The sequence below is a fragment of the Oncorhynchus nerka genome, linkage group LG9b (genome assembly GCF_034236695.1).
Source record: "Oncorhynchus nerka isolate Pitt River linkage group LG9b, Oner_Uvic_2.0, whole genome shotgun sequence".
NCBI classification, from domain to species: domain Eukaryota; kingdom Metazoa; phylum Chordata; class Actinopteri; order Salmoniformes; family Salmonidae; genus Oncorhynchus; species Oncorhynchus nerka.
The window spans coordinates 40,135,371-40,157,617 of NC_088424.1; the positions used below are offsets into that span (position 1 = coordinate 40,135,371).

Below are 22,247 nucleotides of genomic sequence, written 5' to 3' on the forward strand. Positions count from 1 at the left end.
TGTGTAGGGCAGGTTGAACCCTCCCACCCTCTCACAGCCCCCCACCACCACAATCACCTCTGAGTAGCCAGTCGACCTGCAGATAGATGGATGGAGGAAGGTGGAGAGAGGGAGATGGAAGGGGGGAGAGAGAAAGTGAGAGAGGACAGTAATAAACCAACAATACAGTAACAAGACTCATCAAAATAAACCGAACACTAGTCGCTGTGGAGGAATAAGACAGCACAGAAAGACTACACAGAGCAACATTACACAACACAGCACTATCCCAGAGAAACATTACATAACACAGCACTAACACAGAGCAACATTACACAACACAGCACTATTCCAGAGGAACACAGACAACACAGCACTATTCCAGAGGAACACAGACAACACAGCACTATTCCAGAGGAACATAGACAACACGGCACTATTCCAGAGGAACACAGACAACACAGCACTATTCCAGAGGAACATAGACAACGCAGCACTATTCCAGAGGAACATAGACAACACAGCTCCACTACAGAGGAACATAGATAACACAGCACTATTCCAGAGGAACATAGACAACACAGCACTATTCCAGAGGAACATAGACAACACAGCTCCACTACAGAGGAACATAGATAACACAGCACTATTCCAGAGGAACATAGACAACACAGCACTATTCCAGAGGAACATAGACAACACAGCTCCACTACAGAGGAACATAGATAACACAGCACTATTCCAGAGGAACATAGACAACACAGCACTATTCCAGAGGAACATAGACAACACAGCTCCACTACAGAGGAACATAGATAACACAGCACTATTCCAGAGGAACATTACACAACACAGCACTATTCCAGAGGAACACAGACACAAAAAAAGTGCATGCCAGGGCTATGACGTGAACTCCTTCGGTTGGGGGGGGATTCACAATTCAGGCAGGCAGGCAGGTTGGGGGGAGGGGGGGATTCACATTTCAGGCAGGCAGGCAGGTTGGGGGGGGATTCACAATTCAGACAGACAGACAGACAGACAGACAGACAGACAGACAGGCAGGCAGACAGACAGACAGACAGACAGACAGACAGACAGACAGACAGACAGACAGACAGACAGACAGACAGACAGACAGACAGACAGACAGGCAGGCAGGCAGGCAGGCAGGCAGGCTCCACGCCTGTTCTGATCTGCCTGGATACTGACACGGCACTCTTGAGAGACACGTCACCTCCCTGCTAACTAACTGGCACCCAGCGTCAAATAATACTTAACCCAGACAACTCCACAGACCGGAGAAAAGCTCTGTTGAAACCAGTGATGGGAGAAAAGCTCTGTTGAAACCAGTGATGGGAGAAAAGCCCTGTTGAAACCAGTGTCCGGAGAAAAGCCCTGTTGAAACCAGTGACTGGAGAAAAGCCCTGTTGAAACCAGTGACTGGAGAAAAGCTCTGTTGAAACCAGTGACCGGAGAAAAGCCCTGTTGAAACCAGTGACCGGAGAAAAGACCTGTTGAAACCAGTGACTGGAGAAAAGCCCTGTTGAAACCAGTGATGGGAGAAAAGCTCTGTTGAAACCAGTGACCGGAGAAAAGCTCTGTTGAAACCAGTGACCGGAGAAAAGCCCTGTTGAAACCAGTGACTGGAGAAAAGCCCTGTTGAAACCAGTGATGGGAGAAAAGCCCTGTTGAAACCAGAAAAGCTCTGTTGAAACCAGAAAAGCTCTGTTGAAACCAGTGATGGGAGAAAAGCCCTGTTGAAACCAGTGACTGGAGAAAAGCTCTGTTGAAACCAGAAAAGCACTGTTGAAACCAGAAAAGCACTGTTGAAACCAGTGATGTCTAAAATAGCAGATGTGTCTATGTGGCTATAAAGACTTAAACTTATCTGCTAACACTTATCTGCTAACACTTACACTCAACACTCATAATACAGAATACATAAAGACATCATACATACTCTAACATGTAACACAGAATACATAAAGACATCATACATACTCTAACATGTAACACAGAATACATAAAGACATCATACATACTCTAACATGTAACACAGAATACATAAATACATCACACATACTCTAACATGTAACACAGAATACATAAAGACATCATACATACTCTAACATGTAACACAGAATACATAAAGACATCATACATACTCTAACATGTAACACAGAATAGATAAAGACATCATACATACTCTAACATGTAACACAGAATACATAAAGACATCATACATACTCTAACATGTAACACAGAATACATAAAGACATCATACATACTCTAACATGTAACACAGAATACATAGACATCATACATACTCTAACATGTAACACAGAATACATAAAGACATCATACATACTCTAACATGTAACACAGAATACATAAAGACATCATACATACTCTAACATGTAACACAGAATACATAGACATCATACATACTCTAACATGTAACACAGAATACATAGACATCATACATACTCTAACATGTAACACAGAATACATAAAGACATCACACATACTCTAACATGTAACACAGAATACATAAAGACATCATACATACTCTAACATGTAACACAGAATACATAAAGACATCATACATACTCTAACATGTAACACAGAATACATAAAGACGTCATACATACTCTAACATGTAACACAGAATACATAAAGACATCATACATACTCTAACATGTAACACAGAATACATAGACATCATACATACTCTAACATGTAACACAGAATACATAAAGACATCACACATACTCTAACATGTAACACAGAATACATAAAGACATCATACATACTCTAACATGTAACACAGAATACATAAAGACATCACACAGAAAATTATCTGTGGATGAACTCATCACTCACATGGACCTATGTATATCGTACACAAACAAACATCCTTCAAATAATTCCTTATGGACACAAACACGGCTGTATGTGACTCGCTGCTTCACTACTGCTTTTAAAACTAGACCGAACGGTACGAAAGTTTCAGGCGACAAAGGCTTGTAACATGGCAGTTATTCTGGCAGAAAACTAGAATGTGTATGGACAAGCTCTTCTACCTCATGACACAATTTCATTACAAAACAGGATTATTAAACAAACCTTCCCTCAATGAAGGGTCTGTCTGCACAATAACACAGCAGGCACACATTCATGTTGTAACTCAAAACCATCTACTGTGGAAGAGAAAACAGTGGAGTACTGGGTCTGACACTCGTCCTTTGATCTTTCAGTCATCTGTCTGTCTTTCTCTCTCTCTCCATCCCCCTCTGTCTGTCTTTCTCTCTCTCTCCATCCCCCTCTGTCTGTCTTTCTCTCTCTCTCCATCACTCTCTGTCTGTCTGTCTTTCTCTCTCTCTCCATCCCCCTCTGTCTGTCTTTCTCTCTCTCTCCATCCCCCTCTGTCTGTCTTTCTCTCTCTCTCCATCACTCTCTGTCTGTCTGTCTTTCTCTCTCTCTCCATCCCCCTCTGTCTGTCTTTCTCTCTCTCTCCATCCCCCTCTGTCTGTCTTTCTCTCTCTCTCCATCCCTCTCTGTCTGTCTGTCTTTCTCTTTCTCCATCCCCCTCTGTCTGTCTTTCTCTCTCTCTCCATCCCCCTCTGTCTGTCTTTCTCTCTCTCTCCATCCCCCTCTGTCTGTCTCTCTCTCCATCACTCTCTGTCTGTCTGTCTTTCTCTCTCTCTCCATCCCCCTCTGTCTGTCTCTCTCTCCATCACTCTCTGTCTGTCTGTCTTTCTCTCTCTCCATCCCTCTCTGTCTGTCTGTCTCTCTCTCCATCACTCTCTGTCTGTCTGTCTTTCTCTCTCTCTCAATCCCCCTCTGTCTGTCTTTCTCTCTCTCTCCATCCCCCTCTGTCTGTCTCTCTCTCCATCACTCTCTGTCTGTCTGTCTTTCTCTCTCCATCCCCCTCTGTCTGTCTTTCTCTCTCTCTCCATCCCCCTCTGTCTGTCTTTCTCTCTCTCTCCATCCCCCGCTGTCTGTCTTTCTCTCTCTCTCCATCCCCCTCTGTCTGTCTTTCTCTCTCTCTCCATCCCTCTCTGTCTGTCTGTCTTTCTCTTTCTCCATCCCCCTCTGTCTGTCTTTCTCTCTCTCTCCATCCCCCTCTGTCTGTCTTTCTCTCTCTCTCCATCCCCCTCTGTCTGTCTCTCTCTCCATCACTCTCTGTCTGTCTGTCTTTCTCTCTCTCTCCATCCCCCTCTGTCTGTCTCTCTCTCCATCACTCTCTGTCTGTCTGTCTTTCTCTCTCTCCATCCCTCTCTGTCTGTCTGTCTCTCTCTCCATCACTCTCTGTCTGTCTGTCTTTCTCTCTCTCTCCATCCCCCTCTGTCTGTCTCTCTCTCCATCACTCTCTGTCTGTCTGTCTTTCTCTCTCTCTCCATCCCCCTCTGTCTGTCTTTCTCTCTCTCTCCATCCCCCTCTGTCTGTCTTTCTCTCTCTCTCCATCCCCCTCTGTCTGTCTTTCTCTCTCTCTCCATCCCTCTCTGTCTGTCTGTCTTTCCCTCTCTCTCCATCCCCCTGTCTGTCTTTCTCTCTCTCTCCATCCCCCTCTGTCTGTCTCTCTCTCCATCCCCCTCTGTCTGTCTTTCTCTCTCTCTCCATCCCCCTCTGTCTGTCTCTCTCTCCATCACTCTCTGTCTGTCTGTCTTTGTATCTCTCCATCCCTCTCTGTCTGTCTTTCTCTCTCTCTTCCATCCCCCTCTGTCTGTCTCTCTCTCCATCACTCTCTGTCTGTCTGTCTTTGTATCTCTCCATCCCTCTCTGTCTGTCTTTCTCTCTCTCTCCATCCATCCATCCCTCTCTGTCTGTCTTTCTCTCTCTCTCTCTCCATCACTCTCTGTCTGTCTTTCTCTCTCTCTCCATCACTCTCTGTCTGTCTTTCTCTCTCTCTCCATCACGCTCTGTCTGTCTGTCTGTCTGTCTGTCTCTCCATCACTCTCTGTCTGTCTGTCTCTCTCTCCATCACTCTCTGTCTGTCTGTCTGTTTCTCTCTCCATCACTCTCTGTCTGTCTGTTTCTCTCTCCATCCCTCTCTGTCTGTCTCTCTCTCTCCATCACTCTCTGTCTGTCTCTCTCTCCATCACTATCTGTCTGTCTGTCTGTCTGTCTGTCTGTCTGTCTGTCTGTCTGTCTGTCTGTCTGTCTGTCTGTCTGTCTGTCTGTCTGTCTGTCTGTCTGTCTCTCCATCACTCTCTGTCTGTCTTTCTATCTCTCCATCCCTCTCTGTCTGTCTCTCTCTCTCCATCACTCTCTGTCTGTCTTTCTATCTCTCCATCCCTCTCTGTCTGTCTCTCTCTCTCCATCACTCTCTGTCTGTCTTTCTATCTCTCCATCATTCTCTGTCTGTCTTTCTGTCTCATCTTTCTCCTCACAGAGGCAAAGGTGGGTGGTTCTTTACTTGAGCCGAGAGCAAAGTGGCAGTGGTTTTTGTTTACAAACAGACATTCTTATCCTTTTTAGAATTACAGTTAATCCCCATGAAATGATTGTGAAAGATGAGTGACGAGCCAAGAGGAATTAGAGATGACATATACTGTGTCTGCCAGTTGACTGGCAGGGAAGAAGGAACTGTACCGTATTCAGTCACAACACTTCCTCATATCTGAAAGGGCCCTAGTTCCTTCAGGGCCTTATAATAAATAAAGGATTCTTTGAAGGCAGGAGGTGAATTCTGCCTTACCTAGATGTGTTGAATTGCTCTATCCATAAAGCTGTACCAAATACAATTCCCCTTGAGGGACAATGCAGTTCTATTGAATTTAATTGACTGACCAAGTCTCTGAACTACACCTCCCAGCATCCCCTGCACAGTACCTGCGTGGGCGGGTCCTGGGGGACATCATCTCGTTGCCCAGTACGTGGTACCGCCGGGCCTCGTGGAGGAGCTGGTAGCACTCTGGCGCCGTCTGGATGATCTGGTCTCCTTCCACTGTCTGGACAAAGTAGTTGGGGTGCAGCAGGGGCAGGCGGACGTGGTGCAACAGTTCTTTAAGCACGGGCCTCCGGGGCTCCACACTGTGGTACACCCAGCGCATCACCGCCTCAAACACCACCTCCTCCTTCCCGATGGCCAGTTCGTCACTGCAGATGTACTCCTCCAGCTCGTCTCTCCTCAGGTCCAGGAACTCCTCGTGTTGGGCCACGTCAGGGAAGTTGGCCAGGGCGTACGAGCGGCAGCGGCTGGCCAGCTGTTTCAGAGCGTGGGCGTCGGCAAAGCGTTGGATGCCCAAGCAATTGCAAGGGTCAAGCTGGTCTTCGAGGAACTTGGCGCAGGCGTCGCGGAGCGTGGAGATCTGGAAGAGGCTGGAGGTCTCGAAGAGGAACTGCACGTTGTCGGTGGTGATCTTGGCGCGGCCCGTGTAGACGTAGCTGAGGAAGGAGTCCATGGCCTCGGCCAGGATGCCGTTGATCTCCACCAGCATCTCACGCGACTCGCGGTGGTCATTGCAGAACATGGCACGGAAGTAGGAGGAGCAGGCAGAGAGCACAGCACGGTGGCAGGGGAACTCGCGGCCCTGCACGCTGATGACCACGTCGGTGAAGAGGCGGCTGTCGCGGAACTCGTTGAACACCTGCAAGATGGCCTCCGAGTGGGAGGAGCCGGAGGAGAACTCCAGAACTTCATTACCGGTCAGGGTTTTGGAGTCCACTTCGAACACCTTGGAGGGATGAAAAGAATGAGTTTAATTTACTTTTAAAGGCCTACTCTGTAACTTTTAATCTACAGTCAAAAGTGATAACCCTGCACTGGTTTGTAAACTGGAAGAGGGGGTATTGGCCATGTTCCCGTTTGTTATGCTTCTTGGAAAAATTAGATTTTAGTATGTTTTTATTTGCCACTTGAGAAATAATTGACACACATTGCCCTTCAAAGCACTTGTCAAGACTAGTAAGAACTCGGAGTTGTGATATAATGAGTGGGTTTAGTGAGCACCTTTCGTTTGACGGCGGGGGAGTCCCTGGTCCCAGAGTCCTCCCTGTTGAGCCGTCTGCCCAGGATCAACACCATGGCTGCTGCCCTATAGACTGACCGGATACCTGGAGGGAAAACAGGGAATAAGGTTAAACTGACCTGATACCTGGAGGGACAACAGGAAATAAGGTTAATCTGACCTGATACCTGGAGGGACAACAGGAAATAAGCTTAGAACGACCAGATACCTGGAGGGACAACAGGAAATAAGGTTAATCTGACCTGATACCTGGAGGGACAACAGGAAATAAGCTTAGAACGACCAGATACCTGGAGGGACAACAGGAAATAAGGTCATAGACCGACCGGATACCTGGAGGGACAACAGGAAATAAGGTTAAACTGACCTGATACCTGGAGGGACAACAGGAAATAAGGTTAATCTGACCTGATACCTGGAGGGACAACAGGAAATAAGCTTAGAACGACCAGATACCTGGAGGGACAACAGGAAATAAGGTTATAGACCAACCGGATACCTGGAGGGACAACAGGAAATAAGGTTATAGACCGACCGGATACCTGGAGGGACAACAGGAAATAAGGTTAAACTGACCTGATACCTGGAGGGACAACAGGAAATAAGGTTAAACTGACCGGATACCTGGAGGGGCAACAGGAAATAAGGTTAATCTGACCGGATACCTGGAGGGACAACAGGAAATAAGGTTATAGACCGACCGGATACCTGGAGGGACAACAGGAAATAAGGTTAAACTGACCTGATACCTGGAGGGACAACAGGAAATAAGCTTAGAACGACCAGATACCTGGAGGGACAACAGGAAATAAGGTCATAGATCGACCGGATACCTGGAGGGACAACAGGAAATAAGCTTAGAACGACCAGATACCTGGAGGGACAACAGGAAATAAGGTCATAGACCGACCGGATACCTGGAGGGACAACAGGAAATAAGGTTATAGACCAACCGGATACCTGGAGGGACAACAGGAAATAAGGTTATAGACCAACCGGATACCTGGAGGGACAACAGGAAATAAGGTCATAGACCGACCGGATACCTGGAGGGACAACAGGAAATAAGCTTAGAACGACCAGATACCTGGAGGGACAACAGGAAATAAGGTTATAGACCGACCGGATAACTGGAGGGACAACAGGAAATAAGGTCATAGACCGACCGGATACCTGGAGGGACAACAGGAAATAAGGTTAAACTGACCTGATACCTGGAGGGACAACAGGAAATAAGGTTATAGACCGACCGGATACCTGGAGGGACAACAGGAAATAAGGTTATAGACCGACCGGATACCTGGAGGGACAACAGGAAATAAGGTCATAGACCGACCGGATACCTGGAGGGACAACAGGAAATAAGGTCATAGACCGACCGGATAACTGGAGGGACAACAGGAAATAAGGTCATAGACCGACCGGATACCTGGAGGGACAACAGGAAATAAGGTCATAGACCGGCCGGATACCTGGAGGGACAACAGGAAATAAGGTCATAGATCGACCGGATACCTGGAGGGACAACAGGAAATAAGGTCATAGATCGACCGGATACCTGGAGGGACAACAGGAAATAAGGTTAAAGTGGTACAGTAGATATGGGTGTAGACCAAGCAATAAATGAGCTCTTCACTCATTTTAGTTTTTTTAACCTTTATTTAACTAGGCAAGTCAGTTAAGAAAAAAATCTTATTTTCAATGACGGCCTAGGAACAGTGGGTTAACTGCCTTGTTCAGGGGCAGAATGACAGATTTGTACCTTGTCAGCTCAGGGATTTGAACTTGCAACCTTTCGTTTACTAGCCCAACACTCTAACAACTAGGCTACCCTGCTGCCCTGTCTAGTTATGCTGTATATTTATTTCAGATGATTAATGTGTTACATGTATGTTATAACCCTCTATAGGTGTAAATCAGTTTATATGTGGTGTTATACCTTAAGGAACAGTAGATCTGAATGTGCATGTGTTATAGACCTGTTATAAGCCTATGTAGCTCTAGATCAAAACTTACAATTGTTATAAATAAGTATAAATCAAGTTATACAAGTCACTTGAAGTTGAACTTAACTACTGAACTTGAACCACTGCTGCTGTGACGAAATGGAGAAACCAAGTACACTCCAGAGGCAATGGCCATAAGTCACCAGGGAAACAGCCTGCTTTCCGCTTCAGAGAGAGAACTAGTTGTACTAACAATTCCAGCGTCTTCAGGGTAGAGCTACTGTATCTTGCATCACAGTAGAGGACAACATGTCATTTTGAAGGCTTAGAAACTCCAGCAATACGCACAGGGCCAGCTCCAGCAATACGCACAGGGCCAGTTCCAGCAATACGCACAGGGCCAGTTCCAGGCATAAGCGACATAAACGGTCGCTTAGAGCCCACGGCCGCCAGGGGGCCCCAGTCCCCAAAACATAATTGTATTTAATTTATTTTTAGAACTCAAGCAGGGATCGCAACTTACTATTGAGAGTAAGAATAGAAGAACACACCGGGTGCAATTTCAAAATGTGGTTGTGCATCAGCAGTTTTTCTCATTATGTCAGTCACTGACAGTAAGCATGTCAGCTAACAACGCTTACATTGGTAGTTAGTCTAGCCAGCTATCTAAACTTGTAGTAATAAAATACTGTACCCAGAGGCCCTGACCTCCAGGGGGCCCCGATTGATTTGGTTATTTAAAATATATATATATATATATAAATATATATGTTTAACTAGGCAAGTCAGTTAAGAACATATTCTTATTTACAATGATGGCCCGACCCCGGCCAAACCCTAACCTGTACGACGCTGGGCCAATTGTGTGCCGCTCTATGGGACTCCCAATCACGGCTGGTTGTGATACAGCCTGGAAATGAACCAGGGTCTGTAGTGGCAATTCTAGCAATGAGATGCAGTGCTTTAGACCGCTGCGACAAATATCATATGAACATAGCATTAGTCACAAAATGTGTAGAATTTCTGAGAACTGGCTTTAAAACGGCAACATTTTAACTACACCCCAAGGCAACATGTGTAGAACTACGTTAAATTAACTTTGCTGGGAGGTGGGGGGGCCCCCTAACCAATTCCCGCTTAGGGCCCCAAAAGGCTTGAGCCGGGCCTGAATTATTATTATTTTATTTATTTCACCTTTATTTAACCAGGTAAATATGCACATATCTACAAACTAAACCTTTCCTCTGTCTCTGTACTGAAGCAGATGTTCACTGGGACATAGTACTACAGTTGAAAAGGCCAGCAACCACAAGGACAATAGAGCTAGAAAGGTTGTTGTGCAATGGTACATCAATCATGTTTGCTTTGAATGAAACTAGGTGAAGAAAAGATAGGCATCACCCCATCATGCTTTTAACAGTGAGCAATCTGCGACACCGGTTGAAACCGGGCCTATAGTCTTTTCAACAGTGATCCTCTAACTGTGGGTGCCTAGAGGCATAGTCTTTGAAACAGACTGACTGCTAAACCAGATTCATGCCATACCAGATTAATGCCAAACCAGATTACCGTCAATTCTGGGAGAAGAGCCTCGGGGTCACTCCTCCTTAGTCATTTTTTTCACTTCCAGAGAATGGCAAATTTGGAGCAAAAAACAGGTCTGAGTAGGCTGTCTTCAGCTCAGTTTTTTTTACACGAACACGCACACACACACACACAGGTGTATAGCCCCAGGCCATCTATCTCAAACCATCTATTTCATTTAGACGGGAAAATAACTCCTTCACTCTGTCTCATTCTGCCAGGAGTATCTGCTTGTTTTTTTTACATAAAGATATAGATGTTGACATTTGCTCATGGTGTCTTTGAGGCACTAGCGCGCGCTCTTCACTCAGGTCACGTGCGTGCCGTTACTAAATCAAGGCGGTTATTAACCGCAGCGCACGGGTCTGGCCAGCTATCTGATGAACGTAGTCACTCTTATCCCGGCTATATTTAACCTGGCGGTCCACCGCAAGACGCCAAGCGGAACAAAACACACAACTGTTTGCGTGTGTTATCCTAGTCCACAGCTGCAGCACCTCCTCGTAATTAAGTAACACAAAAGCAAGGGTTTGCAAGTGGCAGAGCCTCCTTCCCTGACGCATGGAACATTCCCTTCGTATGACCTGTGTAGCTATAGGCTATATAAAGACCACAACAAAGTTAGCGGACTAAACTCCACTCCATGGAGGTGTGAAGTTTACTCCGCATGTAACAGCTATTGCATCTCTTATATAGCCACATCATTTTAATTGTATTAATTACACACAATAAACAAGCAAATTCCCCCCCAAAATTGACAGAATCAATGTTATGCATGGAATCGAACATTATTATTTTGCAGCAATACGTGGATTATGACTGTGAAAATGTTTTACATAAAACGCATGTACAATAACAACTCCAAAAAAGTTAACTCGTGATATCTGCTATAGATGGTAATGCTTTTCAATTGTGTCCCATCAGTCAAAAACCGATTACTTATTCTCGGCAACCTTGAACAGTGAGCAATTAAGCTTAGGGCAACAAATTAACGCATACAGTATCTTTACCAAAAATCCAATGCCACAACTGAATACAAACGCGTATTGAAATACACGTGATATGTTTATTCCTATTTTTTGTAAAGTACTTTACCTTTATCCAAAATGTTCCGTGTGAGCCGCCTCGGCTATTTGGAGTCGTGGAAAAATAAAATAAAAAGTTGAAGAAAATGTTGTTCCGAAAATTCTTGGTCCAAAAATGTTATGATAAAAATAGGTTTCTTTACACATAAAGAAAAACAGAAAAATATGTATTTCTCTATGTCCCAGACATCCTGACTTGTTATGCTGGCTGAGACAAAGAACTGTAACAAAGTGTAAACATCACAGCGAGATATAGGTCACATCCTCAGAATATGCCGACCCAGTCAGCTGGAGTTATTGGTGCTTATGGGTAGTGTATTTCATAAGAAGTGGTTGTGCCTTAGAGGTGTGCAATCAGAAAACAGCACTTCCCAAAGCACCTTTTTCGTCCGCGTGGCTGGCCTTTGTTTGCAAACAAAATTTCCCTGAAGTTGAACACTTTTTCCACAAAAAAATCGGGAAACTTTGTTGTCAACACCAATTGTGTAATAAAGTACAGACTATTGCCCAATAGTGCGATAGGCCTAATGAGTACTCATCGGGTCATTTATGAGCATGAGTTGAGAGACAAGTGTAGTACGAATCAGACATACTTTAGTAACTTTCCTTAATGCTGAAAGCTGACAAAGTTTTTACAATGTAAATTGAATGGAAAACAAACAACAATTTACATTATTTTCAATCACACACTGGTCAATGACATATAGTTGTGTTGTATTCTACTGTCCTGATTTTTAAAATAAATGTAAAGCTACATTAAAGAGTGAAGATCTTTATAACTCTCAGCCATGTGGTAAACAAAGGGTATGCTTTTCAGTGGTAACCCGATATGGGGCACGTGGGTAGAACGGTTAAAAACATGCTGCAGCAGCAGCAGCAGCAAATCTCTACAGTAAGGGAGGAGTTAAATGAATCATGTCGTAATTTCATTACAATATTGCACAATCCCATTTAGCCAAGGAAGGTTATCCTTCGAGAGCTACTTTCTCACTTTTGGTCTCTGACCCATTTTCAATGTTTTGTCCCAATTTGTCAATGCCTTACGTCATCAGTCGAAAACCCTGTTTTGAAACACAATTGCCCTCTAGTGGATGTTCAATGCATATACATTGTGGCATTGTGAGTAATGAAAATAAAGCAATTTCTTGACAAAACTATATTCGAAAAACGCGTTACCTTTAGTTTACATTGACATGACAGTTGATAGACAAGCAGGTTGTTACATAATCTGTTGTGGACAGACTGGGTAAATAATAAGGTATTGACCAAATTACCAAGATTTTAGTTCTGGGTTAAAGGACATTAGTAGTTAGATAACATTTCTCCAGTTCATGTGGTACTGTTCATTTGACATCCAGAAACAGATGTGGATTCCAGATGTTGTTGACTCTCTATGGTCTCTTGACTAATGCCATAGTTGACCATCTGCGCAAATGAGTTTGATATCGAATTATCAGTGTGCATGTAAACCCACTCACTGTTAATAACTAACCATTCAGAAAATGATAGAATCAGAGAAAGCAGCTTGGTCAATTAAGGTCAATGTCAAAAGTGTTCACGTCACAGACTGTTGGCGTGGGGGATTTGAGCTGTCATTACATTCTGAAGGACAAAATAGAGGAGACAGGGGTTGGTTGTCTCACTAGTTGGTTGTCACCCTGGTTATTACTCAAAACTCAAAGAGCATTGTGTCATAATCTGAAGATAAACATGGTTATCCTCCATGAGGTCAGTCAGGGTCACAGAACATTGAGGTGAGATGGAATATTATCTTTCTTTATCTCTGAAAGTAAATATTCAGAGCTTGTTATTTCTTTAATAAACTGTTGTATGATGGAAGTTTTTATAAACATGATTGAAAACAGGAAAGGGAGAGCTTTATTTCAAGCCTATTTGTGAGAGTTTATTATAGGTCAAGCCATGTGGTAACTAGCATCTTAATTAGCATTGGGCGGGGAGCGGGGGTCACATTGATGTTGGGGTTGCTGGTCTTAATCGATTCCCATTACTAAAGTACTAAATGAGTTGAAAAGACGCCTAGAAAAACTAGTCAGGTCCATAAGTATTTGGACAGTGACACACTGCATCATTTTGTCTCTGTACGCCGCCACAATGGATTTGAAAGGAAACAATCAAGATGTGCTTTAAGTGTAGACTTTCATCTTTAATTTAAGGGTTTTGTCAAAAATGTTCTATGAACCATGTAGGAATTACAACCATTTTTACATTTACATTTAAGTCATTTAGCAGACGCTCTTATCCAGAGCGACTTACAAATTTTTATACACAACCCCTCCATTTTAGGGGCTCAAAAGTAATTGGACAAACTAACAATCATAAATGTAATTGTGAGTTTTAATACTTGGTTGCAAATCCTTTGCGGTCAATGACTGCCTGAAGTCTGGAACTCATTGACATCACCAGATGCTGGGTTTCTTCCCTGGTGATGCTCTGCCAGGCCTTTACTGCAGCGGTCTTCAGTTCCTGCTTGTTCTTGGGGCGTTTTGCCTTAAGCAAGTGAAATGCATGCTCAATTGGATTCAGGTCACATATTTGACTTGGCCATTGCAGAAGATTCCACTTCTTTGCCTTAAAAAATAATTGGGTTGTTTTCGCGGTATGCTTCGGGTCCATCTGCACTATGAAGCGCCATCCAATGAGTTTTGAAGCATTTGGCTGAATCTGAGCAGATAATATAACCCTAAACACTTCAGGATTAATCCTGCTGCTTTTGTCAGCAGTCACATCATCAATAAATACAAGGGAACCAGGCCCATTGGAAGCCATTCATGCCCACCCCATAACACTACCTCCACCATGCTTCACAGAGGTGGCATAATGTGGTACAGTATGCTACGGCTCATGAGCAGTTCCTTTCCTTCTCCATACTCTTCTCTTCCCATCATTCTGGTACAAGTTTATCTTTGTCTCATCTGTCCATAGGATGTTGTTCCGGGAACTGTACAGGCTTTTTATAGATGTTTGGCAAACTCTAATCTGGTCTTCTTGTTTTTGAGGTTTACCAATGTTTCCGTCTTGTGGTAAACCCTCTGAATCTTTTCTTGAATGTTGACTTTGACACAGATACCCTCCAGGAGGTAGGCGTGTTAACTGTTGAGAAGGGGGTTTTCTTCACCAGGGGAATCATTATTCTGTCACCCAGCACAGTTGTTTTCTGTGGTCTTCCGGGCCTTTTGGTGTCCCGGAGTTCACCAGTGCATTCTTTCTCTTTAAGAATGTACCAAATAGTTGATTTGGGTTTGTTTTGATTGTTCAGCCTAATGATGGCTTGTTTCACTGGCAGTGACAACTCTTTGGACTTCATATTGAGGGTTAACAGTAACAGATTCCAAATGCCACACTTGAAATCAACTCCAGACCTTATATCTGTTTACTTGTAAACAAAACTAATGAGGGAATAACACACACCCGGCCATGGAACTGAACAGCCAATTGTCCAATTACTTTTGGTCACTTAAAGAGGGACCACATATAAAAAGTGCTGTAATTCCTACACCGTTCACCCGATTTGGATGTAAAAACCCTCCAATTAAAGCTGAAAATGTTTCAGCACAGATACGTTGTTTAAAGCTGAAAATGTTTCAGCACAGATACGTTGTTTAAAGCTGAAAATGTTTCAGCACAGATACGTTGTTTAAAGCTGAAAATGTTTCAGCACAGATACGTTGTTTAAAGCTGAAAATGTTTCAGCACAGATACGTTGTTTAAAGCTGAAAATGTTTCAGCACAGATACGTTGTTTAAAGCTGAAAATGTTTCAGCACAGATACGTTGTTTAAAGCTGAAAATGTTTCAGCACAGATACGTTGTTTAAAGCTGAAAATGTTTCAGCACAGATACGTTGTTTAAAGCTGAAAATGTTTCAGCACAGATACGTTGTTTAAAGCTGAAAATGTTTCAGCACAGATACGTTGTTTAAAGCTGAAAATGTTTCAGCACAGATACGTTGTTTAATCTCAACTCCTATATGCTGTGGTAGACACCTAAAAATAATAACTTAATAATCACATGATTATAATAACTTAACATTGTCCACATTTTTATGGACCTGACTGTATTTTCCAGATGTTGAACAGATGTCTCTGTTTCACAAGTTTGGACAGCAAGTCCAGTACAGTACAGTAGAGTTTAATTCAGCCGAGTACAGTAGAGTTTAATTCAGCCGAGTACAGCACAGTCCAGTACAGTTTAACTCAGCCGAGTACAGTCCAGTCCAGTCCAGTCCAGTACAGTAGAGTTTAATTCAGCACAGTACAGTAGAGTTTAATTCAGCCGAGTACAGCACAGTCCAGTACAGTTTAACTCAGCCGAGTACAGTCCAGTCCAGTCCAGTCCAGTACAGTAGAGTTTAATTCAGCACAGTACAGTAGAGTTTAATTCAGCCGAGTACAGCACAGTCCAGTACAGTTTAACTCAGCCGAGTACAGTCCAGTCCAGTCCAGTCCAGTACAGTAGAGTTTAATTCAGCCGAGTACAGCACAGTACAGTAGAGTTTAATTCAGCCGAGTACAGCACAGTACAGTAGAGTTTAATTCAGCCGAGTACAGCACAGTACAGTAGAGTTTAATTCAGCCGAGTACAGCACAGTACAGTAGAGTTTAATTCAGCCGAGTACAGTACAGTAGAGTTTAATTCAGCCGAGTACAGTACAGTAGAGTTTAATTCAGCCGAGTACAGCACAGTCCAGTACAGTTTAACTCAGCCGAGTACAGTCCAGTCCAGTCCAGTACAGTAGAGTTTAATTCAGCCGAGTACAGCACAGTACAGTAGAGTTTAATTCAGCCGAGTACAGCACAGTCCAGTACAGTTTAACTCAGCCGAGTACAGTCCAGTCCAGTCCAGTCCAGTACAGTAGAGTTTAATTCAGCCGAGTACAGCACAGTACAGTAGAGTTTAATTCAGCCGAGTACAGCCCAGTACAGTAGAGTTTAATTCAGCCGAGTACAGCCCAGTACAGTAGAGTTTAATTCAGCCGAGTACAGCACAGCACAGTAGAGTTTAATTCAGCCGAGTACAGCACAGCACAGTAGAGTTTAATTCAGCCCAGTACAGTACAGTAGAGTTTAATTCAGCCGAGTACAGCACAGTACAGTAGAGTTTAATTCAGCCGAGTACAGCCCAGTACAGCACAGTAGAGTTTAATTCAGCCCAGTACAGCACAGTAGAGTTTAATTCAGCCGAGTACAGCACAGTAGAGTTTAATTCAGCCGAGTACAGCACAGTAGAGTTTAATTCAGCCGAGTACAGCACAGTACAGTAGAGTTTAATTCAGCCGAGTACAGTCCAGTACAGCACAGTACAGTAGAGTTTAATTCAGCCGAGTACAGCACAGTAGAGTTTAATTCAGCCGAGTACAGTCCAGTACAGTAGAGTTTAATTCAGCCGAGTACAGTCCAGTACAGCACAGTACAGTAGAGTTTAATTCAGTCGAGTACAGCACAGTAGAGTTTAATTCAGCCGAGTACAGCACAGTACAGTTTAATTCAGCCGAGTACAGCACAGTACAGTAGAGTTTAATTCAGCTGAGTACAGTAGAGTTTAATTCAGCCGAGTACAGTCCAGTACAGTAGAGTTTAATTCAGTCGAGCACAGTCCAGTAGAGTTTAATTCAGCCGAGTACAATCCAGTCCAGTAGAGTACAGTACAGTAGAATTTAATTCAGCCGAGTACAGTACAGTAGAGTTTAATTCAGCCGAGTACAGCACAGTACAGTAGAGTTTAATTCAGCCGAGTACAGCACAGTACAGTAGAGTTTAATTCAGCCGGGTACAGCACAGTACAGTAGAGTTTAATTCAGCCGAGTACAGTCCAGTACAGTAGAGTTTAATTTAGCCGAGTACAGTCCAGTACAGCACAGTACAGTAGTTTAATTCAGTCGAGTACAGCACAGTAGAGTTTAATTCAGCCGAGTACAGTCCAGTACAGTAGAGTACAGTGCAGTAGAGATTAATTCAGCAGAGTACAGTCCAGTCCAGTACAGTACAGTAGAGTTTAATTCAGCCGAGTACAGTCCAGTCCAGTACAGTACAGTAGAGTTTAATTCAGCCGAGTACAGTCCAGTCCAGTACAGTACAGTAGAGTTTAATTCAGCCGAGTACAGTAGAGTTTAATTCAGCCGAGTACAGTCCAGTCCAGTAGAGTTTAATTCAGCCGAGTACAGTCCAGTCCAATAGAGTTTAATTCAGCCGAGTACAGCCCAGTACAGTAGAGTTTAATTCAGCCGAGTACAGCACAGCACAGTAGAGTTTAATTCAGCCGAGTACAGCACAGCACAGTAGAGTTTAATTCAGCCCAGTACAGTACAATAGAGTTTAATTCAGCCGAGTACAGCACAGTACAGTAGAGTTTAATTCAGCCGAGTACAGCCCAGTAAAGCACAGTAGAGTTTAATTCAGCCCAGTACAGCACAGTAGAGTTTAATTCAGCCGAGTACAGCACAGTAGAGTTTAATTCAGCCGAGTACAGCACAGTAGAGTTTAATTCAGCCGAGTACAGCACAGTACAGTAGAGTTTAATTCAGCCGAGTACAGTCCAGTACAGCACAGTACAGTAGAGTTTAATTCAGCCGAGTACAGCACAGTAGAGTTTAATTCAGCCGAGTACAGTCCAGTACAGTAGAGTTTAATTGAGCCGAGTACAGTCCAGTACAGCACAGTACAGTAGAGTTTAATTCAGTCGAGTACAGCACAGTAGAGTTTAATTCAGCCGAGTACAGCACAGTACAGTTTAATTCAGCCGAGTACAGCACAGTACAGTAGAGTTAAATTCAGCTGAGTACAGTAGAGTTTAATTCAGCCGAGTACAGTCCAGTACAGTAGAGTTTAATTCAGTCGAGCACAGTCCAGTAGAGTTTAATTCAGCCGAGTACAGTCCAGTCCAGTAGAGTACAGTACAGTAGAATTTAATTCAGCCGAGTACAGTACAGTAGAGTTTAATTCAGCCGAGTACAGCACAGTACAGTAGAGTTTAATTCAGCCGAGTACAGCACAGTACAGTAGAGTTTAATTCAGCCGGGTACAGCACAGTACAGTAGAGTTTAATTCAGCCGAGTACAGCACAGCACAGTAGAGTTTAATTCAGCCCAGTACAGTACAATAGAGTTTAATTCAGCCGAGTACAGCACAGTACAGTAGAGTTTAATTCAGCCGAGTACAGCCCAGTAAAGCACAGTAGAGTTTAATTCAGCCCAGTACAGCACAGTAGAGTTTAATTCAGCCGAGTACAGCACAGTAGAGTTTAATTCAGCCGAGTACAGCACAGTAGAGTTTAATTCAGCCGAGTACAGCACAGTACAGTAGAGTTTAATTCAGCCGAGTACAGTCCAGTACAGCACAGTACAGTAGAGTTTAATTCAGCCGAGTACAGCACAGTAGAGTTTAATTCAGCCGAGTACAGTCCAGTACAGTAGAGTTTAATTGAGCCGAGTACAGTCCAGTACAGCACAGTACAGTAGAGTTTAATTCAGTCGAGTACAGCACAGTAGAGTTTAATTCAGCCGAGTACAGCACAGTACAGTTTAATTCAGCCGAGTACAGCACAGTACAGTAGAGTTAAATTCAGCTGAGTACAGTAGAGTTTAATTCAGCCGAGTACAGTCCAGTACAGTAGAGTTTAATTCAGTCGAGCACAGTCCAGTAGAGTTTAATTCAGCCGAGTACAGTCCAGTCCAGTAGAGTACAGTACAGTAGAATTTAATTCAGCCGAGTACAGTACAGTAGAGTTTAATTCAGCCGAGTACAGCACAGTACAGTAGAGTTTAATTCAGCCGAGTACAGCACAGTACAGTAGAGTTTAATTCAGCCGGGTACAGCACAGTACAGTAGAGTTTAATTCAGCCGAGTACAGCCCAGTACAGCACAGTACAGTAGAGTTTAATTCAGCCGAGTACAGTCCAGTACAGTAGAGTTTAATTCAGCCGAGTACAGTCCAGTACAGCACAGTACAGTAGTTTAATTCAGTCGAGTACAGCACAGTAGAGTTTAATTCAGCCGAGTACAGTCCAGTACAGTAGAGTACAGTGCAGTAGAGATTAATTCAGCAGAGTACAGTCCAGTCCAGTACAGTACAGTAGAGTTTAATTCAGCCGAGTACAGTCCAGTCCAGTACAGTACAGTAGAGTTTAATTCAGCCGAGTACAGTCCAGTCCAGTACAGTACAGTAGAGTTTAATTCAGCCGAGTACAGTAGAGTTTAATTCAGCCGAGTACAGTCCAGTCCAGTAGAGTTTAATTCAGCCAGTACAGTCCAGTCCAATAGAGTTTAATTCAGCCGAGTACAGCCCAGTACAGTAGAGTTTAATTCAGCCGGTACAGCACAGCACAGTAGAGTTTAATTCAGCCGAGTACAGCACAGCACAGTAGAGTTTAATTCAGCCCAGTACAGTACAGTAGAGTTTAATTCAGCCGAGTACAGCACAGTACAGTAGAGTTTAATTCAGCCGAGTACAGCCCAGTACAGCACAGTAGAGTTTAATTCAGCCCAGTACAGCACAGTAGAGTTTAATTCAGCAGTACAGCACAGTAGAGTTTAATTCAGCCGAGTACAGCACAGTAGAGTTTAATTCAGCCGAGTACAGCACAGTACAGTAGAGGTTTAATTCAGCTGAGTACAGTAGAGTTTAATTCAGCCGAGTACAGTCCAGTACAGTAGAGTTTAATTCAGTCGAGCACAGTCCAGTAGAGTTTAATTCAGCCGAGTACAATCCAGTCAGTAGAGTACAGTACAGTAGAATTTAATTCAGCCGAGTACAGTACAGTAGAGTTTAATTCAGCCGAGTACAGCACAGTACAGTAGAGTTTAATTCAGCCGAGTACAGCACAGTACAGTAGAGTTTAATTCAGCCGGGTACAGCACAGTACAGTAGAGTTTAATTCAGCCGAGTACAGTCCAGTACAGTAGAGTTTAATTTAGCAGTACAGTCCAGTACAGCACAGTACAGTAGTTTAATTCAGTCGAGTACAGCACAGTAGAGTTTAATTCAGCCGAGTACAGTCCAGTACAGTAGAGTACAGTGCAGTAGAGATTAATTCAGCAGAGTACAGTCCAGTCCAGTACAGTACAGTAGAGTTTAATTCAGCCGAGTACAGTCCAGTCCAGTACAGTACAGTAGAGTTTAATTCAGCCGAGTACAGTCCAGTCCAGTACAGTACAGTAGAGTTTAATTCAGCCGAGTACAGTAGAGTTTAATTCAGCCGAGTACAGTCCAGTCCAGTAGAGTTTAATTCAGCCGAGTACAGTCCAGTCCAATAGAGTTTAATTCAGCCGAGTACAGCCCAGTACAGTAGAGTTTAATTCAGCCGAGTACAGCACAGCACAGTAGAGTTTAATTCAGCCGAGTACAGCACAGCACAGTAGAGTTTAATTCAGCCCAGTACAGTACAATAGAGTTTAATTCAGCCGAGTACAGCACAGCACAGTAGAGTTTAATTCAGCCCAGTACAGCACAGTAGAGTTTAATTCAGCCGAGTACAGCACAGTAGAGTTTAATTCAGCCGAGTACAGCACAGTAGAGTTTAATTCAGCCGAGTACAGCACAGTACAGTAGAGTTTAATTCAGCCGAGTACAGTCCAGTACAGCACAGTACAGTAGAGTTTAATTCAGCCGAGTACAGCACAGTAGAGTTTAATTCAGCCGAGTACAGTCCAGTACAGTAGAGTTTAATTGAGCCGAGTACAGTCCAGTACAGCACAGTACAGTAGAGTTTAATTCAGTCGAGTACAGCACAGTAGAGTTTAATTCAGCCGAGTACAGCACAGTACAGTTTAATTCAGCCGAGTACAGCACAGTACAGTAGAGTTTAATTCAGCTGAGTACAGTAGAGTTTAATTCAGCCGAGTACAGTCCAGTACAGTAGAGTTTAATTCAGTCGAGCACAGTCCAGTAGAGTTTAATTCAGCCGAGTACAGTCCAGTCCAGTAGAGTACAGTACAGTAGAATTTAATTCAGCCGAGTACAGTACAGTAGAGTTTAATTCAGCCGAGTACAGCACAGTACAGTAGAGTTTAATTCAGCCGAGTACAGCACAGTACAGTAGAGTTTAATTCAGCCGGGTACAGCACAGTACAGTAGAGTTTAATTCAGCCGAGTACAGCCCAGTACAGCACAGTACAGTAGAGTTTAATTCAGCCGAGTACAGTCCAGTACAGTAGAGTTTAATTCAGCCGAGTACAGTCCAGTACAGCACAGTACAGTAGTTTAATTCAGTCGAGTACAGCACAGTAGAGTTTAATTCAGCCGAGTACAGTCCAGTACAGTAGAGTACAGTGCAGTAGAGATTAATTCAGCAGAGTACAGTCCAGTCCAGTACAGTACAGTAGAGTTTAATTCAGCCGAGTACAGTCCAGTCCAGTACAGTACAGTAGAGTTTAATTCAGCCGAGTACAGTCCAGTCCAGTACAGTACAGTAGAGTTTAATTCAGCCGAGTACAGTAGAGTTTAATTCAGCCGAGTACAGTCCAGTCCAGTAGAGTTTAATTCAGCCGAGTACAGTCCAGTCCAATAGAGTTTAATTCAGCCGAGTACAGCCCAGTACAGTAGAGTTTAATTCAGCCGAGTACAGCACAGCACAGTAGAGTTTAATTCAGCCGAGTACAGCACAGCACAGTAGAGTTTAATTCAGCCCAGTACAGTACAGTAGAGTTTAATTCAGCCGAGTACAGC

General features: G+C 43.6%; 1 protein-coding gene across 1 annotated transcript in view; it reads right to left on the minus strand.

Moving 5' to 3' along the window:
• LOC115121100 (kelch-like protein 24) overlaps window positions 1–11,815 on the minus strand; it is a 62,770-nt gene extending 50,955 nt beyond the window's left edge. Inside the window, exons 1-4 of the mRNA XM_029650129.2 lie at window positions 11,579–11,815; window positions 6,935–7,038; window positions 5,815–6,659; window positions 1–76 (exon numbers count right to left, since the gene is read on the minus strand). The exon at window positions 1–76 is cut by the window's left edge and continues 109 nt beyond it. Coding sequence (XP_029505989.1) covers window positions 1–76; window positions 5,815–6,659; window positions 6,935–7,009 — 996 coding nt within the window. The 5' untranslated portion in view covers window positions 7,010–7,038; window positions 11,579–11,815. The remainder of the gene's footprint in view (window positions 77–5,814; window positions 6,660–6,934; window positions 7,039–11,578) is intronic.
• Window positions 11,816–22,247: the final 10,432 nt, after the last annotated feature.